A 26,752-nucleotide genomic window follows, 5' to 3' on the forward strand; every position below is an offset into this window, starting at 1 on the left:
AGTCATGGGATGCGTCTAAAAATCAATTTAATCTGTCGAGTAAGATACGATGTGAGTTGATGTCAAAAGCTGTCCTTAAATCTAGGAGAATGACAATTGCTAAGTATCCTGAGTCCAGAATCAGCTGCTCTCTGATCGCGTAGAAACCATATTGATATTGTGCGTAAAGATTATACAGTACAATACAATACATGCTGATTTATATAGCGCTTTCACAACAGCGGCAGCTGTAACAAAGCGCTTAACAAAACAGTTCACATAAAGTAAAATAATAAACACAACACAAAACATAAAACGCAGACAGTTGTGCAGTCCTAACCACTTTTCCGTCACATGCTTTGTTGTTTGAAGCAGTTTGAGATGAAAGAGGAGAGAATCAAAGTGTCCTTTAACCAGTGGATCAGAGACGTCATGCTCAAAATGTGCACACGTCGGCTACAAGCTAAGTTTCAAAGTCAACAAGAAGCTGTAGCATCCACTGACGAAAAAAGAGATTGGTTCACTTCTCCTGTCCCATGGAAATCCATTTCAATTCCAAGCGGCGACTCACGGTTCCAAATACGCATCGGCGCTCTGCGCCAACGCTCCTCTCTCCTCATCCTCAACTTCAGCAGCCATCCATCCACCCGCACCAACGCCGACTGTCCAACTGCGCCGACATAACCACTGAACAAAACGGGGTTGTGAAAATTTCTGCCCGTTACAGGCGCAAAAAACACAAGCGCCCCGGGTCTGTGCAGCACCGACAGTCAATGGCGCCGACATTCCTCCCAATCAAAATCTGTGCTGGTACAGGCGTGCTGCCGAGAAGGCGCAACCACCAAGCACAGATACTGCTCCTTTGACGAATGTCGTGGCCAAAAAGCGCTGAAAACACTCCATATCAGGTCCACACGATGAAACAACAAACATGTGACAAAACAAAAGACAAAAACAGCAAAAAAGAACAAAAAAGCAAGGCTCTTGAAGAGCACTTGCCGAAGGCTGCCTACTCGGGCGCCATCATTATGGTGAGACTACTGTTGAGTTTTGCAGCTGCTGAAACTGAGATGGACTTAAGATCTTTCTTTTTTTTTGTAAAGGCAAACAACTTGATTCCATGCTGCAAGGACCATGACACTAGTTAGGAAATGTCAATCCAAATGTATATACATACTAAGGTTGAAGTGATGCCTAAAAAAACAGAACCATCTGTGAATTGTCATCCTGGTGTGCTTCCTCCATTAGAAGTTTGGCATGACACTAAAGAACACTAAGCAGTCCCACTGATATTTGTGAGAATCCCTGTGTGTGTGTGCGCGTGCGTATGGCTTCATGTGAGACCCGACAAAGTAAGCGAGCGACAGAAAGTGAAGAAGTGCTGCACAAACAGAGTCTTGTCGTTGTTCTCCCCATGGCGGCACCACACGCCATGTCTGCGCTCTGCTCTTGCTCAAGGACTGCCAGGTGGGTGATGAGTAAACAGGCAGTCTTCCCTCGTGCACTGCATGTGCAGCCCCACGGGATGGGCGGTGTTTGCACAGAGGAATACAGGAAACAGAGGAAATTCCATCATTGCCAGTTGTGCTCAGTCCCCCACACCTCCAAAAGAGAGAAGCGGTGCTTGTTTAGGTTGAGTTAATGACGATGAGGTCCCCTGCCACGCCTTGCTGAATCAGCAGAATCAAAGTAAGGATCATAAAAATTTGTCACCTGTGTCTACCCTTGCAGCTCATTTCCTCATCACTTTTGGAAGTGTGATCAACAGGCTTCTGAAAACTTGGCAGACTGACCCTCTGCAGAATGTTCCGCGAGGGCCGGCCTAGGTTTTACAGTTGTGTCTCTCTGCCCTCGTCCATGCTCCGACACCACAGGCTCGGCCAAAAGCCTCCCAGTGAACCTCTGGCTAAAAGAATCCTTACTGCTCGCAGGGTCAGGGCCTGAATGTTTACATAGTGCAGCCGGTGGAGCTCCATTTTGTTTAGACAAGCTTCCAAACACACAACCTGGAGCTTGGCCAATTTACCCAGCCGCCCAAATTTGTGTGTGTCTGTGTATATATATCTACGGTATATACTGTCTATATACTGATAGATATATATATATATATAGATAGATAGATATAATATACTGTACTAGCCAAAACACGTTTCTGCCTTTTCAATGTCTCAATTGATTCGTCACGTAGAAATGCAAACCAGTTTCTTTCATTTTCACTTCCTCGAAGTGCAATGAGCAGGTGTCCCAACACTATTGTCTTTAGTGTGCACACGCTGCCAGTGACAAACCTCAGCTTTTATCAGAAAGGATTGCTCTGTCATGATTAGAGACTTATCGTGAGCATGGCTTCCTTTTTACAATTCCCATGTCACGAGCCAGTCCGTCTGGCTCCCCGACTACTCCGTCTATCTCTCTTTTTGCAGGAAGAGAAGGGCATTTCCTGTGAACTTGTCGACTTGGACTTCCTCCGATGCAGCGTGGGATTTCCCTTCATGAGAGCACAGACAAAGGTAAGCAAGTTGTGACGAAATTGACGGTCAGAATTTTCAAAATATGTCAAAACAATTCAACAAGGTCCACCAACTGCATTTTTTTTAGTATCATTTTGCAGTCCTCTTTGACACCACTCAGCTCTCTGGGGAAAATGACACTTTGCAGTTCTTGGTGCAAGCAAAGAGGTATGTACTGAACTGACTTTTCATTCGGTATGTCTACAGACAATAATTGCTGTATCAAAAAAAAAACAATGATCACTTTTAACAGGTTTTAATTTTTGTATAAAACATGTACAATATCTTTTTATTCTTATGCTGCATCACACTGAAAATCATTACTAATAATTTATCTTCCTTAGCTACGCATGAGGGTCAAACTAATAGTAACACTATGATTTATGAATGTTGTACCGTGTGTCGTCCTTGGGGTCTCCTGCCAGTGGGACATGCCTGGAACACCTCACCAGGGAGGCGTCCAGGAGGCATCCTAATTAGATGCCCGAGCCACCTCATTTAGCTCCTCTCGATGTGGAGGAGAAGCGGTTCTACTCTGAGCCCCTCCCGGATGACCGAGCTTCTCACCTTATCTCTAAGGGAGAGCCCGGACACCCTGCGGAGAAAACTCATTTCGGCCACTTGTATCCGGATCTCGTTCTTTCGGTCACGACCCATAGCTCGTGACCAATCGCAGGAGACGACCGGCCGAGGACGACCCAGGACATGCTGGAGAGACTATGTCACCCAGCTGGCATGGGAACGCCTCGGGATCTGTCAGGAAGAGCTCGAAGAAGTGGCTGGGGAGAGGGAAGTCTGGGCTTCCCTCCTAAAGCTGCTGCCCCCGCGACCCGACCCCGGATAAGCAGTGGAAAATGGATGGATAGATAGATACCGTGTGTCTTTACCAGAATGTTTTAGCTTGTGTGCATCTTAGAATGTGGTTAGAATTATTTACCTGAATAGCTTCTTTGTTTGTTTTAGTGCCAATCCGGAGCACAAACTCTCTGACAATATTCTGGATCTGTCAATCCCGCTGATTCATGAGACTGACACAACAATTACAGGGTAAGATCCATTCAAAAAAACTAAACAAAAAAAAAATCACATGATACCTTAAACATGTGCGGAATGGCCATGTGGCTTGAGTGACTGCTTGCGGGTTCTCAGGAAATAAGGGAGTACTGTTGTCACACTGGAGGAGCACATCCACATGAGAGGCCTTATCTCGGAATGTTTTATCGCCAGGCGAAAGGGAGAACGATGTAAAACAGCCTCAATCCACCAGAACTTTGGCATTTGATAAGACTGCTGTCTCTGCTGTCTGTAACATGAAGGGAGGCATCGGAGCACATCTGGCTCTTATCTCAACTACTACAGTATACAAGGATGCTCATAGGGCGCTAATGCCGCTATAAATCACACACACACACACACGGAAAAAAAAATGTAAACATGACTTCCCCTGTGTTCTGCAGTGTAGTGACACCGAACTCCTTTGTGTATGGAAACTCCATTGACACCTCGCGCTTCGTCCAGCTTGAAGACATGGAGTGCAGCTTCCAGCCTCTCAATGTCACTTTCCAGGTAACGCCGGCACCGTCTACACTCACAATCGTCTGAATGTATCTCGCTTCTTGTGTGTCTTCATTTTTTTTTTGTCTCGATGTGTTCCAGGTGATAAATAACGGGCCCAGCCGGCTGCCGGGCTCCACCGTGGTCATCAGGATACCCAATCGGCTAGCTGGCAATGGAGCAGATATGTTCCACATTTTGGAGACGCAGGTGGATGGCGACAGTAATTGAATTTCCAGCCCAAAGCATTGATAGTTTGTTTATACACCTGCAGGCAGCCACATCTTGTGCTCATTTATCCAGCTCATTCATTGTCCGTCGGACTTCTTGTGGTGTTGCAGCTCCGTGTGAGGCGAAAAGTCAAACTGTCGACGTTGCTACTGAAGCTAGCCGGTCATTCGGTTTTCACAACATTTTGCATTTAGATAAAGGAACGCAGTATTCCCTGTCGGTTTGGATATTTTCTTAACCCTTACATTGGCCCTTTCATTGAGGTAGCTCATGGGGGAGCTCAAGCTGTTAATTGTATTTACTATGAATGGGAGGATAGAGTTGACTATATCCCACCCTCCTTGAGCCCATATGGAATCACTTTGAAGGGATCAGACGGCTTGCACGGAATGGGAATGTGACACCTGTGGGGCAGGCTATTGCGCACCATACCATCCAACCCTTCCACCACTTATCAAAATGCCTTGAAATAGTCACTATATAGGCACATATATTCTGACTTTTTACACAGTCGTTCATTTATTTTGATTACGCCATTCACTTTCTTGGCTCCTGGCCCATATGTTTCGAGTTTTCCATGCAAATCTTGCTTATTTGACGTGTAAATACGGTTTTCCCAGGATAAGAATCCAGCAGGTTTAGGGCCGATGAATCATCACATGGCAGGAGAAAGTGCTGTAGTAAAGTGTGCAGTCTTTCATGCTGGGTGGCAAAAGAGCACACAGGAAATTTGAAAAATGCCTCAATTATACAATATATGCTGGATTTTTTTTATGTAAGCGTGTGACATACACATTGATTGTGGAAAGGATTTTGTATTGTGTAAAGTTTTGAGAGTCTGACACATTTATTATTAAGTCACCTTGCATTTTCTTGATAAGTGGTTGACTTTCAAATGGATGAGCAATGACAATGGGAGAAATTCACCGAAAGACCTTCAGGTCAGAGAGAAGAGAGGGGAAAAGGTGAAGTGTTCCCTGGGGGGGCTGAACTTCAAACCAGCTACCTCGAAATCACTCCATATAAGAAACCTGATGATTTGGAGGGGTGCAATTTCTTATTTGGGGAAACTTCCTAACCTTCCCCACACGGAAACTCATGTTAGTGGGGTTGCATCATTATTGGTCACAGAAACCTTTATCAGACAATTTTTGCAACTATATTGTTTGATGTAATAATTAGATGTTTTGATGGTCAATAATTTAAAAAAAATCCTGCTAATGTCTTTTTTTTTTTCAGGTGGCAGGCAGCCGAGGAAACTGCACCCCACATCGGAACCCGACACCTTGCACAATTCCCCAGGACCGAGAGAGCATCTTTCACACTATATTTGCCTTTTTCACCAAATCAGGCCGCAAAGTCTTGGTAAGTATACACCAGGCCACCAGGCTCATGTTTGCCTGACACTCATCTTGCTGGCTGTTCAATGTGTTTCCTCAACTATCTGTATCAGGATTGTGAACGACCGGGAAGAGCGTGTATGACCATTTCCTGCAGTCTGGGGCCGCAGCTGAAAGAAGAAGCTTTGAATATAGACATAAAGCTTTTACTCAATACTGAAATTCTGAAGACGGTAAGAGATGTTTGACCAGCCGGTCGCTTGCAAAGTTGTTGTGACTGAAATGCAATCCCGTATTTTCTGCAGGATACTTCCTCTGTGATTCAGTTTGTGACACGAGGCCATGTGCAAGTAAATGACAGGACGGTGGAGGTGCCCAAAGGCCTGCCAGAAGACATCGCTGTGAGTACAGAAATATTGTACAGTATATCTACATTTTTTAAAACTTTCATTTCTTGAGGTTTGTTTTGCGAAGCCTGCAGAAGAGGCCTATGTGAAAATGGGTTTGTGTAAACTTCAGTATGAAGTGTTCACAGTGAGGTTTGTGGCTTCGGAACTCTCGGGAGATGCATATCTTAAAACCTCACTAAAAATAAACATTAGTTCATGTTATGCGGAATTTTTGGAGTGAATTGTCACTTTTGTTGCAGCGACCAGTTCAGGGTGTACCCAGCTGGCACCCTAATGATGATAAATGCTTTAAAAAATGGAGGGATGAAGAGACCTTGTTTCATTGAAGGCCCTTTATAAGATGTTTAATTTCTCCTGACAAAATAGTACAAATCTGTTGAGCCCTTTGTGGAACAGTTGGGGCCCTTAGCTATGTGCTGCTATGGGCCCTCAACTGTATACAAAGGCCAGCGCTTCCCCCGCTGTTCGTTGCTGACTGATTGAATGGCTCAGAAGATCTGTCCTGATAATTAAATTGAGCACCCCAGGATACTCTATGAAGCATCTCACAAATGATTACATTAGTGACCAAACAGCAGGCTTTCCTACCCTGAGTTCCAGACATGCTCCCCCCCCCCCCCCCCCACACACACACACACTTTTCCATCCACTACCATCAAGTGATAAACACACACTCCAAAGTCTGATTTGTGGTCCCAGGTTGCATTACTTGCAGCTGACCAGCAAGCTGAGTTTCTCATCACTCATTTAATGTAAGCATATCAACATAAATCCATGATGTATGAACTTTACATTGAACCTCACATTCTCACAATGAACAGATTACAGGTTGCAACAAAAGCAATGACCAGAAGAACAGTCATCTGGCTCCGCAGTTGTTGAATTTTCGCACCCTGACTTGGGCGAAGGTGTTAATGTGAAAATCTATGCAACAGAGAGATTATCCTCATTTTGTGTTCTCGCGCCACCTCACACACACACTTGCCTTTTCAAAGGGCAAGCGGCACTTCAGAGCCAGGCTGCTGCACTGATGATGACGCCGTGCCTCGTTTGTAATTGTGCAGCGCTCCCGTGGACGGGGCAAAATGGACAAAATTTGCAATTGTCCAAGATCATGACTGCATAAATAAATAAATGCATCTTATGATCCTCCATTTGATGCCTGCATGCCAGCGTAAACACAGGCTTAGAGTTATTTCAGAAGAATGACATTTTTCAGCCCAGCTCATGCAGTGTAAATATATAAAAGCAATCAGGGTGATCATGCTGGAAATGATTTGAGCACACAAATATAAAGCTACTTTATTCCCAAAATAAAAATGTTAATTTATGAAGGAAGCAGAAGTAATTGTGAGAAAATTAAACAAATACCAAAGCATTGGTAAGTGGGAAGTATATGCGAATGTAAGATTTTTGTGGTGTTGCAGTTTGAGTTTACTAAACAATCTGGACTTGCTGACAGTGATGGATGATTCGGGATGTGACTGTACTGGGAAGCGTCCTAAGCCTATGAGCTGTAAAGAAAAATTACTTATGACGTGTAGAGACTCTAAATTTAAAAAGGGAGTGGATGATTTAGAGGTACTCTGACCTAATAGGATGACTGTACACTACTCTTATGTGTTACCTTTTAATTGAAACTTTAATAATAGGAAGTTACGTTTTAAGAAATGGTTACCAAAAAAACTTTAATTCAACAGAAAATGTGTTTAATGCAATAGTATACCATTTACCAGCTCAAAACCTGGCTTACGAATATTATTCCCCCCCAGGACCCAAAGTAATGAAAATACATCACGTACTAATATATATATATATATATACCATACAAACACACACACACACACGCACACACACAACATTGTGTACCAAAGATGGGCATTCCGTCCAAGCGATGCAACGGCCCGCTCAATTTTCTGGACGGAGGAAAAAAAGTTTTTTTTGGTTTGTTTGTTTGTTTTTAAAGGACAGACTAAACAAGGACGGAAGTAGGTTTTTGTCCGACCCTTTCATCGTATGTGGTGTCGGGAGGCAAAATAACAAGGCCAGAGTGTAGCCAAACACTGTATTTTCTTTAATAGCACAACATTTTTCCATCTCTAGTATTTTTCTAGCAACACTGCTACCTAGTGTACAGTAAGAAAACATAACAAAGTACAGTATCTACGAACACCGATTTGACTAACTATCAATCCAGCCGGTTAAGAAAGCTTCCTGTTTATGCCATTTGAGGCACAGATTTCTAAAAGTAAAATTTTTATTATCAAATTTTATTTTATCATTGTAGCTATTTTTGTGTCATGAAATACAATGCTGAGGTGTTTGGGAGCCATAAACTCTTCGGAAATCTAAAATGAATAGAAATATTATTTTCCTTTTGCTTTCCAATTCTGCAATGGACAATTCCTGAACCGGGTCGAAGCGATATGTCAGCCCACCTGCCATATTATTTGTGGCTTTAATATTAAAGATATAAATTCGGCAAATAATAAGCAATTCAAAAATAAAAGCCGACAAATAACTGTCGTACATAAAATATACCTGTTTAAAAAAATCTTGATTGGTCGTTTCTGTGTTTGCGTACTCATAAAACAATATTCTGTGAGCCTTGATTAATCAGTCAGAATGCTCTAAATTGACCGGCACTCAATAGCTTCACTCTTTTTTTTTCTTTTTTTTTTTTGAATAGCTGGCATTTTAAGTTAAAAAAAAAATTGACCATAAGTGTATCCACGGTTGTTCTAGCTGATCTTCGAGGCGCTGCACAGTCAAGAGCCCAGAGGCTATGTTGTGGGTTGGATCATCGCCATCAGTCTGCTAGTGGGGATCCTCATCTTTTTGCTCCTAGCTGTGCTGCTATGGAAGGTAAAACTACTCATTTTTTTAAGTGTCAAAGGCTTTGTATGTGTGTTTTGTCACTGGAGTTGGAAATCCAGGTGAGTGAGGTCTCAACTTCGTGAAGCAGGTGAACAGTCGGTGGCGTCTCAGTAAAAACACCAAACTCTCTCCTGGACTGCTTTTAGATCCACTTATTACAAACCATCAAAAGGTCTTCCTTTCTACGTAATTACACTTATTGCACACGGCCTACTGCAATGGTAATGCCTGTCAAATGTTTTGCTCGTATATTTTGTTAATGTTCACTGTAAATGTAATCTCACTGCAGCAGTCCGAGGTGAACATTTTGTGTTTTTGACAGATGGGTTTCTTCCGTCGGCGGTATCGCGAGATCATCGAGGCCGAGAGGAACAGGAAGGACAGCGATGATAGCTGGGATTGGATGGAAAAGAACCACTGAGACACATGCTGGCAAAGGTGGCGGGGGTCCCTGTGCCGCCAAAGAGATTTCGGGATCGGGTCGTGATGAATTCAATGGCATGGGGCTCCTTTTCAGCCCAGCCACCGGGCCCATCAAGCCTTCCATATGTGGAAGAAGAAGAATATTCTCCATATTTTCTGGAGACTTGATATGTTTTGGGGAGGGGGGACTTTCGAGGTGACAGCGTGGCCTGCCAGAGGATGACGAACTACGACAATTTGCAGCTGGCGGTGTGGAGCCGCCGGTTAAAAGTCCGAATGTGGATACTGGTGGACAACAAAAACCTCAGGGCTGTGTTACATAGCAACTTTATTTTTGTACACTTTAAGCCATATTGTGCAAAAAGTGGTCATGGAGAGGAGTTTGGGCCATTGTGTCTGTAGTATGTTTTCCTAAAAGCACTGATGTCTGATATGCCTGAATGCCTCAGCTACGGAGTATATCCTGCCCAGAACAGATTAGACATATTCCTTATATTGAGAGTGGGCGATTGTGTCTTCACATTGACCATCGTTAAAAGCTATTGTTGTCGTCGAGACACAAAAAACACACGCACACACACGGTTTAAAACACTGTAGCCTCTGCTGCTGTCTGCAGAGTTGGCCCGCAAGTGCAGTGAATGGGCTGGCTGAGGCTGTTAGAAATAGTAACACTTTATGGGTCATGCTTTTTCCTCTTCTACACCGGTGTTTGCCAACATTTCTTGAGCCAAGACACATTTTCACGTTCATCTCGAGTGGCATCAGCATTGATAAGCAAGTACTGTAGCTCACTTTCGGTGATGTTTCGTATGAAGGATTTTTGCTTGTGTAATGTGTTAGTGATTCCTAAAATAAGTGCTCCGTATGAAGATGACCAACCCCCAAATAAATAGCGGTAAATAGCAACTCACTGGCCACAACATTAGGTACAACTTTATGTTCTCATTTCATCTGCTGCAGTGGAACCGCCGAAGTGGAACTTAGTCCGTACCGTTATACTAGTTGTACTAGATTCAAAACAAAAATAAAGAAAATTAATTTGTCCCATTCTTTAATTTAATATCTTGATAAAAACCTTTATTAAACTGTACAGACATGATTTAACAAGCACTTTTTAATCATCTTAACGGCCATACAAGCATAAAAAGAAGTTAAGCACTGTATAACAAAACTAATTACAAATAGTAAAACTACACCACTTTTTTACACAATAACAAACAATTCATTCTGTGTAGGCAGCGTTTTTTTTTTTTTTTTAGTTCGATTTGATTGCGCTGACGTACCTAATGTTGGGCCCAGAGTATCCTAATGGATCATGTTCTAAATTCTCAATGAAATGTTTAACTTGATACAATGAGATAAGATGATGTTATGATTTATGTGCACGCTGATCCCGATTCGACGACAGCTGCGAGTATTGAGTTTGACTATGATGTTAAAGTATACTAATACTGTAGCTATAGTATCGTATGGAGTCTGGGGTAAGAAACCTGAGCTTCATGGCCCACCGCAGCCTGATGTATATATGGGATTGGACCCCCTCCTGGGTCTTTAGTATGAGTCATGCCCTAAAAATAGGTGGTGATGGGCTACATTAAATAATTACACTCGAATTAGCCTTTTAGGGCTTTTTTTGACAAGAACAGAAGCAAACCGATAGGCGAATAATAATATATTTGCTGTCATCCAATTGCCTCGCAGCTTTGGGGCCTGGGTGACTGAGAATCTACACAGATGTAAAGAAGTATTTTAGCAAGTACATTATTTCTTTGGGATATTGTGACTCAAAGTTTAAAAAAAGAAAAAGACTTGGGCAATTATTCTCTTAGGATCACGAAACATTACCGAACTGCTTCCAATAAAGTGTTTAACTGCGCTCAGCCATGCCATTTTGACTTAATACAGAATACAGTGAAAGGGAATGTATATAAAATGACCCCCAACATGTAACAGCTGTAAGTATTTTAAACATTCGACCAATTGACATTGACAAGACCTCCAGTGGAAATTTAGATTTAGGTTTAAATGCACCTGTAATTCAGACTTTCTTCAGGGCTGCAGTGTTGAGAGGCACACTGAGATTTTTTTTGAACTTCCTGTTGTGTTGTGTTAATTGGACTGGCCACGCTTTTGTTACCAATTCCACTGTCTTGACAGCATATACTTGGTACACCGTCATGTCTTCAATCCGCTTCATTACCGATTCAAACCTGAATGCCGAACCAAGGGACACTTGACGTTTCGTTTTGTTGGGGGTGAATTTGAACTGTGATTAAAATAGTTTTTGGTGGTTTCTTATCACCCTTAATCACACTTTTTTTTGGGGGGGGGCGGTTGCTCTCGGTATACTACTGTCACGGATTATCATTTCCATTATAGAGTGTTGGATGTTTTTAAAATTGTGTTTAAATTGTATATTTATCAAATCATGAATAATTTTGCAGTGGAAAAAAAAACGAATGTTGTTTTCATGAAGTTGATCGACGGTGTCTGGCGCCCTCTATTGGTTGTCGAGCACCAAACGAGCACATGATCACGCTAGGAAACAGAACTCATGGAACGTTTGAAATATTTAAACTTTCTCAAAACACGTTTTGGAGAGCCTCATTTAAGAGGTACTTATTTTTTTAATTAACAGTCTTTGTTTTATTTATTTTTTCTTAGTGATCAAAACAGTGCACCAATTCAGTCGATGAAAAATATAATACTATAATAATAATAATATATTATTATTATTATTATTATACTACACAATATAACTACATTATGAAGTCCATTAAACATAGAATTTCTAAAGGCGTAGTGTTAAAATAAAATAAGTAGATAAATTGAGCAAAAATTAGCTAGGTTATCAAACTACAAAATTATGGAAATTTTGGGGCACTGTCAACATATAAATGTTTTACAATGTACATTTTGGTATTGACTCAAAACAAAAAAACAAATAATAAAATATGAAGCTTTTTCAGCATTGCAAACGAATTTATAATTGTATATTACAATAATCTATCATTTTTGGTACATCTGAGAAAAAAACAGCTGTATCAAAACGTCTGCCTTTTACTCAAGATGGGGGGGGTGAGAAATTGATGTGTCTGTTTGGTCATGTGACACCCGTTGCTTGGAAATCGAGCACATGCTGGAGGCTGCACTGAATTATTAACAAACCGCATAGAAGTATTCGTTGGACTAGCCAGAATCTCTGTAGACTATAAGTATGTATTCATCACTGGTCCATGGCCTCTTAAGGACAGCCGCAGCAGACCAGGTGGTCGCTCCGTTTGCATGTCACCTGTGTCATCTTGTGCTGTTGTGTGACAACTTGGAGGATCACGAACACTTCAGTCAGTTAGAGGAGGCAGCTCGGACTGTAGCTAAAGCTACTGACAACATGGCTGCAGTGGCCTCTGGGTATGTGTTTTGTGAAATTGGATGATTTCAATGCCGGACTCCCTTGCTTGGCACAACACATGGTGGGTGTTAGCGCAGTGGCTGGGACGCAAACCTACGCTGCCTGCATGAAAGGAAGCAGCATGTACCACAACAACAGCACATTAGGAACCGCTGGTGTAATATACGGTTGAGTCAAATCACCACCAAATTAACACCAGTTTGTCCATTCCCAGACAAGTCAGTGATACTGATGATGATGTGCTGCGTAAGGAGATGGCCTCCCTGCTGGAGCCCATCACGCTGTCAGGCCAACATGTGCTGCTGGCTGCCCAGAAGCTCAGCATCCAGCCCAGTTTGACAGCGCACAAAGAGGAACTCATTGCTGCTGCACAAACTGTTTTCCTCTGTGTAGTCAAAGTAAGGCGTGAATTATTAGAGGTGTCAAAATAAATCGATTAACTGACAACTAATCGATTAACCAATTAATTGACTGCTATTTTATCAATGAATTGAGTAATCGTTTAAGGCAATTTTTTTCCAACTTCAAACTGTCTAAATTCTCTGATTTCAGCCTCTCAATAGTAATTGAGTCTTGATGTCTGTAGTACTTAGGGACTTTTGTGTTTAATCAACATAAGACATGTGCAAACATTTGCTTTTACTTTGGAAAACAATGACCAAACTTTGAATTGAAACAGTTTCAGAAAGGTTGGCGAGTACAGTATCAGACCTTTTATTGTGGCTTTGCTTTATTATTGTTTTTACCACAAAGCAATACCAAATTTTAAAAAATTGCTGAATTAAAATTAGCGGGAGTCTGCATTTTAAAAAATGGTTTTGTGATGCACTTTAATGCAAAATATAACTTAACCCGATTATTTGATTCATTGAGATGGGATAATCAATGAAATAAATATGTTATAGTGACAGTTCTAGATGGATTCGTTGGACAGAAGATAAGGATATAACTTTACAAACACAATAACAATAATTTGCAGTGGGGTAGAACTGCAGTACGTCATACTAAGAGCTGTAATATTAACACTTATTAGCATAGTATGTTATCCAAGGGATTTTCTTGTTTTTCCTCCTTCAGGTTCTGCTCGTGCATGACGACTCTGTTGTGAGAGAAGTTCTTGCAGCTGCCGCTCAAGTGTCCAAGCATCTCTCCGAGCTCGCCTCCTGCTCAGACATTCAGTCCCTGGTTAAAGTCCTTCAGGAGTTTTCCGATGCCTTGCTTCTGCTCAGCCGCCTGACAGCGGAGCGTGCGGACTCCTTAACGGACCCCCGACAGACCCAAAATCTTGGAGACTCCCTGGAGACCCTAAGGAGGTGCATGCCCATGATGCACACTGCGACCTGCACCACCATAAAGCACCCGATGAGCAAGGAGGCCCAAGCTGCCAAGAGCTACATACTCGACAAGGTGAGGAGCACGATCGATGACATTGTTCGCACCCTGACAAGTGAATATCAGACAGGACCACTGGGAGCTTGTGGGTTTTATACAGAGAAGATGAAACGTTTGTCACAGCTACTGGAAGATTGTTCCAACTCATCGGTCCTGCCGTGTGGGGATTTGGACACCCTGATGCGAGATCTTGTCTTCCACGGTATGACCGTGGCCAACTGTTCTCGAAGACAGTTTCAGCAAAGTTTAGTGCTCCACAGTCGACACATTCTCCACTTGTGGTCTGACATAAAACTGATCATAAAGTCCCGCAACAATCTTGAGGAGCATCTTGCGAACACGTGCGCCTCGTTGAAGGAGCTTCTAAAAGATTTCGATGGAGCAATGATGGCCGCCATTCTACATCAACTGTTCGACACGTTTCTGGCTGCGGCATCTGCATTTGAAGAATTTTCTCAAATGGTGAGACAAATTCTGGTTGCAGATTCCTCCATTGAGACCGAGCTGAGCTTTCTTCAGTCACCGGTGGAAGAGTTCATATCCTACTTGGATAGACTGATCCAAGTTGCCAGCTTTTTCTCTGCCGCTGCCAATGACGCAAAGAGCCTAGAAAACATGGAGCACTCCCGAGTGTGTCTCACCAGACTCCAAGCTCAAATTGCTTCTTTGTCTCTTGAACTAGCTGACAACTCCATGCAAACGCTTCAGAAACTTCATGAAATGTTTCCCATATGGGAAGAAGTGATTAACCAGCTCGTGGAGGCTCTCAGCTACGTGACGGATATCAAGGAGTTTACGAGTCTAGCCATTAAAGAGATGGCGAATGATCGCAGTGGTTGTGACGCCGCATACAGACAGCAAAGCTACGAGCTCTTTCGTGAACACGCGGCCAACCTAATATGTCGCATGCGGCTGGTGACACACTCAGTCAGGACACACTTGGACCGCAGCGAGGACCCCATCTACAGGAACGGCCTCCTGGTTCTGCTGAAACAAGCTCAACTGCGTCAAAGAAAAACCAACCAATCAGTGAGCGACATGCTTTTAGGTGACAGTCTGAATGTGGAGCACTATTCGACCTTTTCTGACAATGCCTCTGATCTTTTTCGGCAATTTAAAGTCCTCCGAGAGGGATTAGATGGCCACCAGCATCCACACCTACTCAGTCCTTTGCGAGAAGGTGCCCGTCAGACTGATCTCTTGGACGATGAGCCGTCTGATCTGAATGACGATCGTGGGCTGAGACGTTTGGATTCCTCCATTCTGGATTTGATTGAGACAGAAACAGAGCGCGAGAAGGACGAGGACTCAGACGGAGAATGCGTGGAAGTGGAGCTGTCTCCTAGATGTGATGATGATTTTGAAGAACCCAAAAGGATCCAGATGCCTTTCAAATTTGAACTTTTACCCCTCCTAAAAGAAGTTGTGACTGTGACTAAAGAAAAAGACGTTGCGGTCCTCAGCCGAGTGTGCACCCGTGTTCTCGAGCTGTCAAACGGCTACTCCCAAGCAACCAGAGAAGCTTTAGCCATCAAAGACGATGTCGACTGTAAGAATTTGGATAGCTTTCGGGCTCAACTGGTGTCACTGACACCGCAGCTGGTCCAGACCGCTCAAGAGACGGCGATGAGCTCGTCGCCGGGCACGGAGAACGTCTGTAGGCTCTGTACGCAGTTTTCAGACCTCATCAACACCATTCGCCAGGTTCTACTGCCAGGAAGCGAACCTTGGTTTCACGCCGTTTACGCCGAGCTGAGGCGAGCTCAATCAACTAAGACGGACGTGAAACAGCAGCTCAGTGAAATCATGAACCAGTGTGCGGACACCGTGCAGCTGCTCACAACAGCACATATAACCCCTCAAAGTGGAAACCAGGAGACACTGACACTTTTGCACAACAAATTGAACAAAGCCCAGAACAACACAAGACATCTGATAGAGTTCATGGTCTTATCTGATGGTCAGCTCGATCAGCTCGAGGATCTGTGCGTCCTCTGGGGTCTATCCGTTCGCATTTTGTTCAATTCTCTGGACAGGGTTTTAGGAATGTCCGGCGCTATGAGCCAACACACTCCTCACAAGCAACTCTCCATCTTATCGGAGAACTCGTTGAGAATCCAGGAGGCTGCAAGGCTCACCAGTCTAATTTGTAAAAGTGCTTTTAAATCCAAAGAGTTGACGTCTTACCAGAGCGAGGTGAAGACGCTGACTGAGCGCTACCTTCGAGCCGCAGAGGAACTCGGCGTAATGCCTCGTGTCATGCAGCTCGCAAAGCCAGAGTTCCTTCAGAGGAATCTTATCATTAAGATGAAAGAGCTCTCGGGGCTTTTGAGTAAAGCAAATAAATATTATGACACTCCACTGCAAAATCTGGTCGGCATTGTTCATTTGATAGTAAAACAAACTGACAACAAATCAAATGAAGCGCAGCAAAGACTTGAACACTCCGCTACTTCACTTCTGGAAGGGGTGAAAGATGCTTGCAAAAAAGTGGAGGAGAGTTTCAACTACATGAGGGATTCCCGTGAACGTGCCAATCTGCGCTCCCTGAACACACATCTGTCATTTCTGATGTCTGAAATCATCAGCATGGTGCGTCTCATGGCACAGACCTGCTCCATTAGTGACACATTCAACCTGGAAATGAAGATTCAGTGCTGGTCAGCCCAAGCGCACTATGTGGTGGAGGAGATCAGTAAGCAAGATGCAATCCACCAGGAGGTAAAGGAGAACATCAGAGCAAGTCTTCAGGGCACCACCACTGGTGGATGTATCCAGAATGTCTTCATGAAATGCGACGAAAAGACAAATAAAGCTTTTTGGCAGGCATGTGAAGTTGCTGCAGAATCAAAGATGTCAGCTTGGATTCAAGATGGATCCACAAGTACAGCAAAGGATGTAAGTATGGAGTTTTCAGGTTAGATTAAATCCAAACTTTAAATGACCTCAGAAACGTTTGTATTAGTGAAGTAGTGGCCATGAAGTAGCTGTGGCTCCGAACTGGTCTGTTGGGAAAGCAAATTGTGAGCATGTTCTGTCTATATTTGTCTATATTTCACTTTCCAATGTCATGTCCGAGGCTCTGTTTAAGATTATCCACATCGTTTCTTTGCAGGTTGCTTCTACTTTCAAAGAAGCGTCCGCACTGACATCCACCTCTTTTTTGCTGAAACAACAAAGTGCCAGTTGGGATCCCAACAACAACAAGATAGTCCAAGAGACCAGGAAGATGGCAGACACACTGTACAACATGACCCAGTACCTGAGGAATAGAGGTCCAATACTGGTAAGAACCACCAACGGGTACTTGTATGGATTTTGCTTTTAACTGTCATGCGTGTCAATTAATCTTTTGAGCTTTGGGTTTTCCCCTCTTAGAATAAAGAAGCGTTTGTGTGTGCAGCCAAAGACGTGATGTCAAATGGACAATTAGTGACCAACTTTATTCAAGTTATAGCTAACCACTGCCTGGATGCACAGTGTGCACTGGAACTGTCCCTTATCGTGGAGCAGATTCTCACCATTACCAACCAGCTCAGCATCCTTTCCAGGTCAGAATAAGCAAACAGGCTGAAAAGAAAACAAGAGGATGAAAAAAAAAACCCTGTAATGATCTTTTGTATTGCAGTGTCAATTCTGTAACACCAGGCTGTAAATCATCTGATGAGATCCTGGTGAAAAACACACAGAATCTCCTCCGCACAGTTCTGAAGGGGGTTCACGCAGCAGAGACCGCCTGCATCACAGTAAACAGGACAGACCCGCATTTACGTATTATGGAATGACGTTCAAGATTTTGTTCAAAGGCGCGTGATTTTTCTTGTTTGAGGGTTTAAAGCAGCCGGAGCCAAACTCGGATGGAGCTGAAGCGACCGCTTTGTTTTTCCAGTGGAAGAAGAACCTGGAGATCCACCGAGCCCAGCAAACCTCCAACACCAAAACAGATGAACTGGGTTTGAGGAAGATTTCATCGCACTCCGTCACACCCAGTCTCGTATCTCCAGTACAAGATGGCTCCAACTTGACGCTTCAGTGGAAAGGTCACAGTAATAGAGCTTTATCACAATATTTGCTTTAAGGAGATCATCCCTCATTTTGGCTCTGTTCCCAGAGGGAAGTTGTCGTTTATTGTGGTTGTAGTTTTCAGTCGCATAGCGCTGCATCGCTCCATAGCAACAGGGGCTATTAATTATTATACATTATGCCCCTCTTGTATTACTAACACAAAACAATAAACCCACATTGACTGAAATGTACATACGTACGGTACTGTATTGAGAGACAAAGTATTTCATTAGCGACTGTCACATAGCTGCAGTAAAATCAATTTCCACTCTTTTATGTCAGGTTGTAGTGTAAACATTTAATTCACATCAAGATATGTATGTGGACTGAATTTAAAAACTGATGAAATGTGCACAAAAAACGAAGGTCATCCACATGTACACACACAATGAACATGTCATTTAAACAGTTGTGAAAACAATCTAAAAAAGCTCCAATATGGCTTAAAATAATCACACAAGCTCATTTTGAGTAAAGTTTGATATCAAAAACATATTTAAAATTAAAAACAACAACAAAAAACTGTTACAATGTTATTTACAAGTCCATCACAATAACTGTAGCAGTTCAGTTCCACAGGAAAATACCTTTCAATTTTGACGTAATTTCTAAATTAAATAGCAATGTGGATCACATGTAATTTTGCAATTTTTTGAGATGATGGATTTGGGGTTTTCATTAGTTGGAAGCTACAATAACCATTACAGTTATAAAATGTTGGGAAATTAATAATAGGATATTGTAATTTATTGTGATTGAGCTATTGCATTTGGTGCTATATACAAGCTTGTCACAGTAGAAAATATGTTATGAAATGTTTCATGGATTTTATAACCTGAAAGCATGGAGACCACATGACCATAAAAATATGATCAGAACAATCTATTTTATACACATTTAAATTGAGACACTAAACGTAGTGAAACATCCACTATTACAAAGAGAAATATACTGTAGGGAAACGCAAAAACAAAAGGGTAATGATTTGCTTTTTTTCTTTTTTTTTTTGGCCAAATTAACAATTAACTAAACCAAAAAGACATGAACATGCTCAATCCCATACATCCACTTATGACTGTGTATAAAGTGAACGCACATGTAAATATACAAAGATATTTAGAGCTTAGTAATGATTGGCATGTGTTGCCAATATAACAATTCAATGCAGTTTACTGGGAGAAAGGAGAAGCGGTGGGGTCAAAGGTCTTGAAGACTTCTTTGAGAGTCCTGTCTTCAAGCTCCTCCTCATTTAGCTGCTTTGGTGCCTCCACAGGAACTTCTTTCTGCTCCTTCTCTTCCTCAGCATCATCTAGTGCCCCTGCAGAACCTGATCCTGGCAGTTTGGCCTGCCTGCCGTCAGTGTATTGGGGTCGGATCAAGCCTGCAAGAGCCTGCATGGGAAGATTATGCACTGCGTAGGGGGTGATGATCGAATCCTGGGGAGGTGGGTGTAGACTGTCGTGATCAGAGGCAGCGTCTGTGGTTTTCGTCTCCTCCAAAGAGACACGGCCTTGACTTGGGAAGTCGGGTTGTTTTGGAGGACCGTCTTTATTCACTGAATGTTTGAGAATGCCAGCTTTTTTCGGAGGCTCTGCCTGATCCTTCTGAAATGGCTCAGTCTGATTGCGTGGGTCGTACAGACTGATGCCTCCAAGGATTGCTGTGGGGCTTTCCAGGACCCCCCCAGATGAAGCCAGGCGTGGTGCGTAGGGTGGCAGCCTCTCCAAAAGGGAAGAGCAAGCACCTATCTTTTGTAACCTAGGTTCCACAACTCCTCCAGTAGCTTCCTTCTGACCCAGCAGCTTGGAGTCTAGACTTCCCGTACGCCTGATTCTGGGGTCTAAATTCTTTTGCTGACGTGGATCAACAGGTCTCTCCGTTGAGGATCCAGATGGCAGACGAACGAGACGTTCCTTTAAACGAGCAGCCGCCAATCTGGGGTCAGTCGGTGGCGGACTGGAAGCAGACGGGTGGTCTGGCATGCTTCTTTTGTTCATCTGAGCATCAGCGATTAGAGGTGGCAGGGGTAGATTGATGGAATGCTCCTGTTTGGGTATCAGAGAAGGAATCAGGTCTTCAGGGGCCCAGATCACCGTTTGGGCAAAGGCCGGACGTTGAAGCAGTATGTCCACTCGAATATGGCTGAACTGTTTCAGCTGGCAGCGAGGGTCCCGCAGCACCACGCCTGGACTGGCCTCCAATGGGATGAGGACTGCTCTGTCTCGGAGTTCCCTCTCCCCTTCATCCTCCTCATCTCCAGTGGCCTTTTTTGGGACAGTCGGCTGGTTTTGCTGGCGGTAGGTGGTCGACTCCATAGGCCTTGGTTTCCTGGGGTCCCTGGACAGTCTTGGACCCAAACCTACATCAGAGTCCTTTTTCATATCAGAAGGTCTCTGCACCTTCACACGAGGGTCACTCGGTTGAGTTCTGTCCTTGACAAGCCGAGGGTTGCCCAGAGTTGTTGCAGGGGCCTGTGTTGGGGTCTTGGACTGCTGCATCTCACTCTGCCTCTTCAGACATTTTAGGATGGACGTGACACTACTCCCGCCCTCTTCGTCGCTGGAATACCAGTTTGTTGTTTCATCTAGAGGACAAGAACAGGTTGGACTGAGCTCCGTGCATTTCATAGAACATCTTTCGGATCAGAAAGGACACTCGCCTCTGTTCATATCCTTATCATCTTGACTCTCTCCTATTTGTGGATCGCTCTCATGTGGCTTTGACTCTGGCTGGTGCTGAGTCAGGTGTAAAAGGATGGCTTTCTGCACCGCTGAAGGTAGAGACTGCAACTGGAGATCTGGACCTGTCTGCTGCTGTAGGTTCTGGACCTGGTTCATTCCAGGTTCCACTAAAAAGAACAAAAATAAAGATCCATCACACCTTAAGTAACTCAAAATTCACACGAATGGTAATCAGATACAAACCGTGATGGCCCACTGGTTGGTTTTGGAGCAAGTTGCTGAGGAGTTCTATTGGGTTCTGGCCCATCGATGGAAATGGGAAAATGCTCTGCGGCATCTGTAGTTCTGGTACTGCAGGGAATGGAGGCCTCTGCATATTCATCTGATGGTTTATATTTCCACGAAACACTGGCTGCTGACCAGGAAGAATCGGCTGCTGCAATGGGTATCCATGCGGTGGCTGCTGTCCAGGAGGGCTTTGGGTGCTCATGGATGGTCCTGTTGGGTAACCCCCAGAACTTGGTGACCCTAAGGATGGGACTGTGGTAGCATCAGAGGCTGAAGACACCAAAGCTCCACTTTGTGTTTCTTCCGATCCACCACTAATCTGGTCAGTGCATTCGTTGGGATCCTGGGGGTTGGACTCACTGGTAAAGAGATAAAATCACAATGAATTTGAAGTTGACTGATTAAAAGACACAAAATAAATAAAATCAACTAACTGTTCCCTGCTTTTCCTTTGACTTACTTAAAGGCAATTTTATGTGCTAGGTCAACTGTGGGTTGAACTTTGATTTCGAAGAGCGACGGGATCTTGCCTCCCTGAGAAGACTCATCTGTTGGGCTGCTCTGACCCGGCGTGGGGAGCAAGCCCACACCTGGAGGTGGCTTGGGAAGAGGGGCGATGCCCTGTTTTCTCAGGTCCTCAAGCTCCAACTCATCCTCACGGGCATTCTCCTCCTCGGTATTAATGATCTTATCATGTGTACAAGAAGAAAACCTTTGAATTCGTTTTGGATTCTCATGCTCTTTAAATATGTCTCACCTTATCGAGCAATTCTTTCGTCACATCAGTCAAAGCATCATGGGAAAATTTGCAGTTGTCCCCTTGATAGCATTTGGCTCCTGTGTGAAAGAACTTGCAAGGATATTCACATTCAGGCGAGAATTAAGGAGCCTTCCTGAATTGGCAGGTTACTTTTACAAGGTCATAAATGATTGTCACTGAAGGATATTGTGCATGTAAATGCAATGGTCTCCTTTGCTGCAGTATCCCTGGAGGTAGAACTTACAAAGTTCCTTCTTCTTATCGGGAATGACCAACTCATGCTCAAACTTGCACTGCTCTCCCTACAGGAAGAGAAGAGCGCTTATCCTTTCAGTTTAGTGTTTTTAAACCATATAGTAAACAGTCAACGTCAGCCTTTGGCATTTGCAGATTTTTGGGGGAACAAAAACAGTAATGGCGGCAAAAGAACAATCTTTTTTGCTACCATTACAGTCTACCAGCTTTGGGGCCAAGTGGGGTAATGCCCACATTTATTCAGCAGATACAGCACAATGCGCTAGAGTGGAAATAAAAGGTCATCTTGAGGAATGATTGGATTTAGCAATCCATTCATTTTCTTGACAGCTTGTCATTAATTCCCACGTTAAGACTGTGAAACAAGAGGGAGTAAAACTCTGAAACTGTGGATGACTAAAGTCAAGAGAGCTCGTGTATATTTTAATTAGAAAACCATTTTTCCCCAAATTATTTATTATCGCTTGTATTATTATTATGTTCACCTTAGCATACAGCAGCTTGCAGTCAATTCAAGCGTGCTTATTAGATGTAGCGTACCTTGATGCAGCGACCCTCCAGAAAGTACTTGCAAATGTATCTTCCATTGTGTTCCACTGTGTGTTGACTGATAAATTCCTTGCTCATAATCAGTCGCTTCTTCTGAAAGCCGCAATTTTTGACATCCTGTCAAATAAATGGGAAGACATTAGAGCCCCACAACGATTTATTGGAAATCAAAGATTTTATGGGCCTACAGGAGCCGTATCTTCCATATCCTGGTCAATTCCTCTGCCTCGTCCTCCGCGTCCCATCCAGGGTTTCCCCCCCCTCATCTTCTTGTGTTTATTGAGCATCCCTCGAACTCTTCCAGGTCCATTCCCTCTGCCTCTTCCTCTCTGCCCAACTGCAGGGAAACAAATATGTGCTTGTTCATTGCTAATTAATTTTTTTGAAATAAAAGATTATTTCTCACATTGGTGTTTCATGCCCCTCATGTTCCCCCTCCTCCCCATCTGCTCCTTCGCATAGTGGCCCTTCCCCGGGCCAGATGTTGAATCTTTAGACTTGGTGTACTCTGACTCATCGTCATAGTGATCCTCCTCATCTTCGTAGTTGTCGCTGTAATCACTGTATTTGTCAAAATTGCAGCTTTTGTGAGGCGGCGACTTGTGCATGCTGCCGCGTGACGCTTTCTGGTCTCTTCCATGCTGAAAAGTCAACAGTGACAAGTGACAATCATTAACCGCCTGCTTCAATACTGCCCAAGGTTGGGTGTGGACACACTCACCTGAGTATTCTGGCTGTCACACTCACGTCCGGATCCATGACTCGGTCTGTTTTTGGGTCTCTCTGGACGGTTGTAATCTGAGTCGTAGCTGTCAGAACTGGAGCTGCTCGAAGATGAGTGATGCTGAAAAGAGGGACAGAAACAACAAATTGAATGATGGAACCAATCCAACTTAAATTGCAAGTCAAGTCACTTTACTTTTTGTCTGTCCCGTCTCCTCCTTTTCGACCTTCTCTTCTCTCGGGTCTTTTTGTAGCGTTTCCTTGAGTGCCTGTGAGACTTGTCTTCTTTTTCTTTTGTTTTGTCCCATTCCTTCTCCTTTGGCTTTTCTTTGTCTTCAGTCACTTCTGTGGACTCTTTGTTTTCCTCCTCTATCCCGATTCCCTCATCGTCTATTTCTCCATCTTCTAACTCTCCATCCTCTCTGAAACAAACCAATTAAAACATGAGTACTATAGGAGCTAACGCCCATGAATAAATCCAAACCTGTTTTTTTTTAACCTTTCCAACGGTTTGGCTTCTTCATTTCAGTTCCATCAAGTTCTCTCCATATGTCAATTGGTAATTTTTTTAATGTTTCCTACAGTTAATATGGATCATGTAAGCCTTTAAAAGAGAAATACAAATAGAGAGATGCAAACTTGAACAAATGTACAAAATTTGAATAGCATGATTTTTGCTGGACAGCTTTTTTTTCCGATAAAGGTTGGAAAAGCCAAGGCAATTAAGGTACCTGTATGTGCAAAATTAACTGCCATGCATTTTCTACACTCTTTGTACTTGCTTTTGAACCTTCAATTAAGCAAACACTTTTTTGGGAATGTGTGAGGAATAAAACCCTGCAAGATAGGGAGAAAATACAAACTCTACATAGGAAAGCCAGAGCTGAGATTCACACCCCATGCTGCCGGTGCAAAACACAAAAAGTGGTGTTTTCCTTCCTGCTCATTCCTCCTCTCGAAGCACCATCTCCGCCCAATCCCAGAAAACAACCGCAAAACGAGCCACCCCATACTGCACCTGCAGCCTAAACACACACCCACTTTCTCAGAGCAGCTGTCCCTGCCACTTGAGTTGACATGCGGCCAATCGGATTTCGGTGCGTCCAATAAATTAGAAAATGTTTCTATATAACCCCTTGCAATTTGCCCAAATGGTATTCATTGCTGTTTGGTGCACTGAATGAGTACTGTATTTTCAATATAATTCTCAAATGTTCTACTTTGTGAGCAGTCATTGAACACACCGCTAGTCTCTCAACAGAGGCTGGGTTTTAGTGAACCAGGCTCCTAGAATTAACTGTTGAAAATTACAATAGCATGATAACCATGTGATCCTTTGATGCCAAAATTTTTAGAATATTTGGTGGAAAGTGGACCCAAGCTTACCCAAGGTTTGGCGCCTGCAGATTTGTATACTTTTTAAAAAGTACATTACTTATATTTTAGGGTTTTTTTTCCCTTTTTTGTTTCTCAACCCCCACCCCATTCCATTTATTTTTTGTTGTGGAAAATGTATATTGAATGTTTATCAGCATTTTTTTGTCAATTTACTTTTTTTTTTTGCTCTTCAATTGTACATAGATTTTGCAAGCCCTATCTACAACAAATAGTGGGTTCCATTGTAGTTAGTTTGTTTAGAGAATCACAAGAATACGTAAGCAAAATTAGGGTTTAAAGATTTTGCCTTTTTCTCTCATTGTATGGAATAAAATTGAATTGATTTTAATACCAATCAAACAAGTACACTTCCAATGATTTGTTTTTATCAAGCACTTTTTGCCAATTAGCGATTGTGCTCGTCTAATAACGAAATAAATCAGACGATAAATGGAGCAACCATTTCATTCAGGATAACACCCAAGTTTAACATGAACAAGGGGGAAAGCTTCATGGATTATTAACCGTATTAGGACACGAAAGATATCACCCTAGTCTCAACACATGGTATGTAATATACCAAAAGCCATTTGAGCATTTATCTGATCTCTGAAATTTCCACCTGAAAGGTCCATGTATTAGAACACTCTTTTTGTCCTCTCTAGTATGACAATTCAGGACACTGACAGAACATCAACTATTGGGTGGCATTTCTGCCCATTGGGAGGAAAGCCATGGCATTGTAGGCATACAACTACGTGCTATTAGTGAGATAAAACGGCACTAGTTGACATCTGTTCACTACGAGTACCACTACTGAAGCGTTAGATGATCTAGTAGAAGTGTCTAATGTACATGGACCTTAAACTGGATACAAATGATAGTATTGCCTGTCTTCCCACAGGCATTATCATCATCATCATCATCATCCTATGACCACTGAGTTAACATGGCTTCCTTGTAGTACCGCCTTGCGGCCAGCAGAGGAAAGTACGTTACAAAAATGGGCGTGTCATGCGCCATGTCTCCCTGCAGATGGCAACAACGCAGTCATGGATTCATCTCAACACTACACATAATTATGATGATGTCTGCCATTGCATGGAAATGATCGTGAATGAGTAGTTTCGACAGACAGGAAGGCAGGCAGGCAGGAAAGCTACAGGCGATACTCCAATGCACTGAAAAACATGCAAGTAAAGGGGGGCAGCAGGAATAAGTATAAACTGCCAAATGTATGATGAGGAAAAAAAACAGAAAACAAGAATGTCGAGGCACAGCACTGGTACGCACAGATGATTGTGTTAAGAATTGCATTAAGATTGTTACTCGACCTTTCGTCCCCTGCCAGCTCAGAGTCTGTCATGTTTTTGTCAAAAACAGGGGCTGGGGGACTGGAAACAAGGCTCACAGAGGCCATTGGAAATCAAATCTCTGTCCAGTACAAGAGTGAATTAACTCAAGCAGTCAATGAGGCGTTGTGTAGTGACAGATGCTGGAAGATGTTCAGACTGCAGGAAAACAAAAAACTCACGGTGTTTCATGTCTCGACTGAGACAGTGTACAGACATTCTCCTCTTTCATACCAATGACGTTTTAACTCTGTGAGCACAGCTCGATACCCCGCTTTGCTAATGTCCCGTCGGTTGACAGCTGCCATGGTGAAAGAAGTGAGGAAACGGAGGGAGAAACAATCTGTGTTGTAACCATGTTCGTTGATTTCAGCATCTTCACGGGATTTCTCAACAGCGATATCATCTCAAAATGGCTACTCTGCCCGTCGCACACATTCCCGAATAGTGTATTCGTCCGCACGTTTCAAGCCCGTTGCGGATCTAACTGGAGCCTACGAATCACCGTCCGTGATTGGTCATAGTTTGGGAGCGTCATTACGACGGCGTTTGTCGTTGGTTCAAATTGCCGTC

General features: G+C 43.2%; 2 protein-coding genes across 3 annotated transcripts in view; one reads left to right on the forward strand and one right to left on the reverse strand.

The window, feature by feature from the left end:
* itga9 (integrin, alpha 9) overlaps nt 1-11,623 on the forward strand; it is a 46,390-nt gene extending 34,767 nt beyond the window's left edge. The window contains exons 19-28 of the mRNA XM_052079589.1: nt 2,403-2,489; nt 2,578-2,657; nt 3,453-3,536; nt 3,947-4,055; nt 4,146-4,253; nt 5,514-5,639; nt 5,728-5,847; nt 5,920-6,015; nt 8,770-8,889; nt 9,224-11,623. Of these exons, the coding sequence (XP_051935549.1) occupies nt 2,403-2,489; nt 2,578-2,657; nt 3,453-3,536; nt 3,947-4,055; nt 4,146-4,253; nt 5,514-5,639; nt 5,728-5,847; nt 5,920-6,015; nt 8,770-8,889; nt 9,224-9,322 (1,029 nt within the window). The 3' untranslated portion in view covers nt 9,323-11,623. The remainder of the gene's footprint in view (nt 1-2,402; nt 2,490-2,577; nt 2,658-3,452; nt 3,537-3,946; nt 4,056-4,145; nt 4,254-5,513; nt 5,640-5,727; nt 5,848-5,919; nt 6,016-8,769; nt 8,890-9,223) is intronic.
* A 7,555-nt stretch (nt 11,624-19,178) lies between these two features.
* On the reverse strand, nt 19,179-26,657 carry LOC127609967 (zinc finger CCCH domain-containing protein 6). 2 transcript variants are annotated; one of them, XM_052079583.1, is made up of 12 exons: nt 26,362-26,657; nt 23,647-23,872; nt 23,449-23,571; nt 23,134-23,368; nt 22,916-23,064; nt 22,719-22,844; nt 22,111-22,225; nt 21,921-22,030; nt 21,624-21,850; nt 21,119-21,522; nt 20,854-21,042; nt 19,179-20,778 (listed from the first exon to the last, which is right to left on the reverse strand). In XM_052079583.1, exons 1-12 carry the CDS (start codon nt 26,409-26,411, stop codon nt 19,364-19,366), a joined length of 3,369 nt encoding a protein of 1,122 aa, XP_051935543.1. In that variant the 5' UTR covers nt 26,412-26,657; the 3' UTR covers nt 19,179-19,363. The 2 variants fall into 2 exon arrangements, with proteins under 2 accessions (XP_051935543.1, XP_051935542.1); XM_052079582.1 differs by having other exon boundaries at nt 26,162-26,657.
* Between the last annotated feature and the right edge of the window lie 95 nt (nt 26,658-26,752).

The sequence above is a fragment of the Hippocampus zosterae genome, chromosome 11 (genome assembly GCF_025434085.1).
Source record: "Hippocampus zosterae strain Florida chromosome 11, ASM2543408v3, whole genome shotgun sequence".
Lineage (NCBI taxonomy): Eukaryota > Metazoa > Chordata > Actinopteri > Syngnathiformes > Syngnathidae > Hippocampus > Hippocampus zosterae.

What these genes read in the sequence shown, in the direction of transcription:
- LOC127609967 (XM_052079582.1), bottom strand. Translation starts at nt 26,247, where the DNA reads ATGGCCTCTGTGAGCCTTGTTTCCAGTCCCCCAGCCCCTGTTTTTGAC. An exon ending in GTGACAGCCAGAATACTCAG is followed by an intron (nt 23,369 to 23,448) that starts GTGAGTGTGTCC and finishes TTGACTTTTCAG; the next exon opens with CATGGAAGAGACCAGAAAGC. An exon ending in GAGGGGCATGAAACACCAAT is followed by an intron (nt 23,065 to 23,133) that starts GTGAGAAATAAT and finishes GTTTCCCTGCAG; the next exon opens with TTGGGCAGAGAGGAAGAGGC.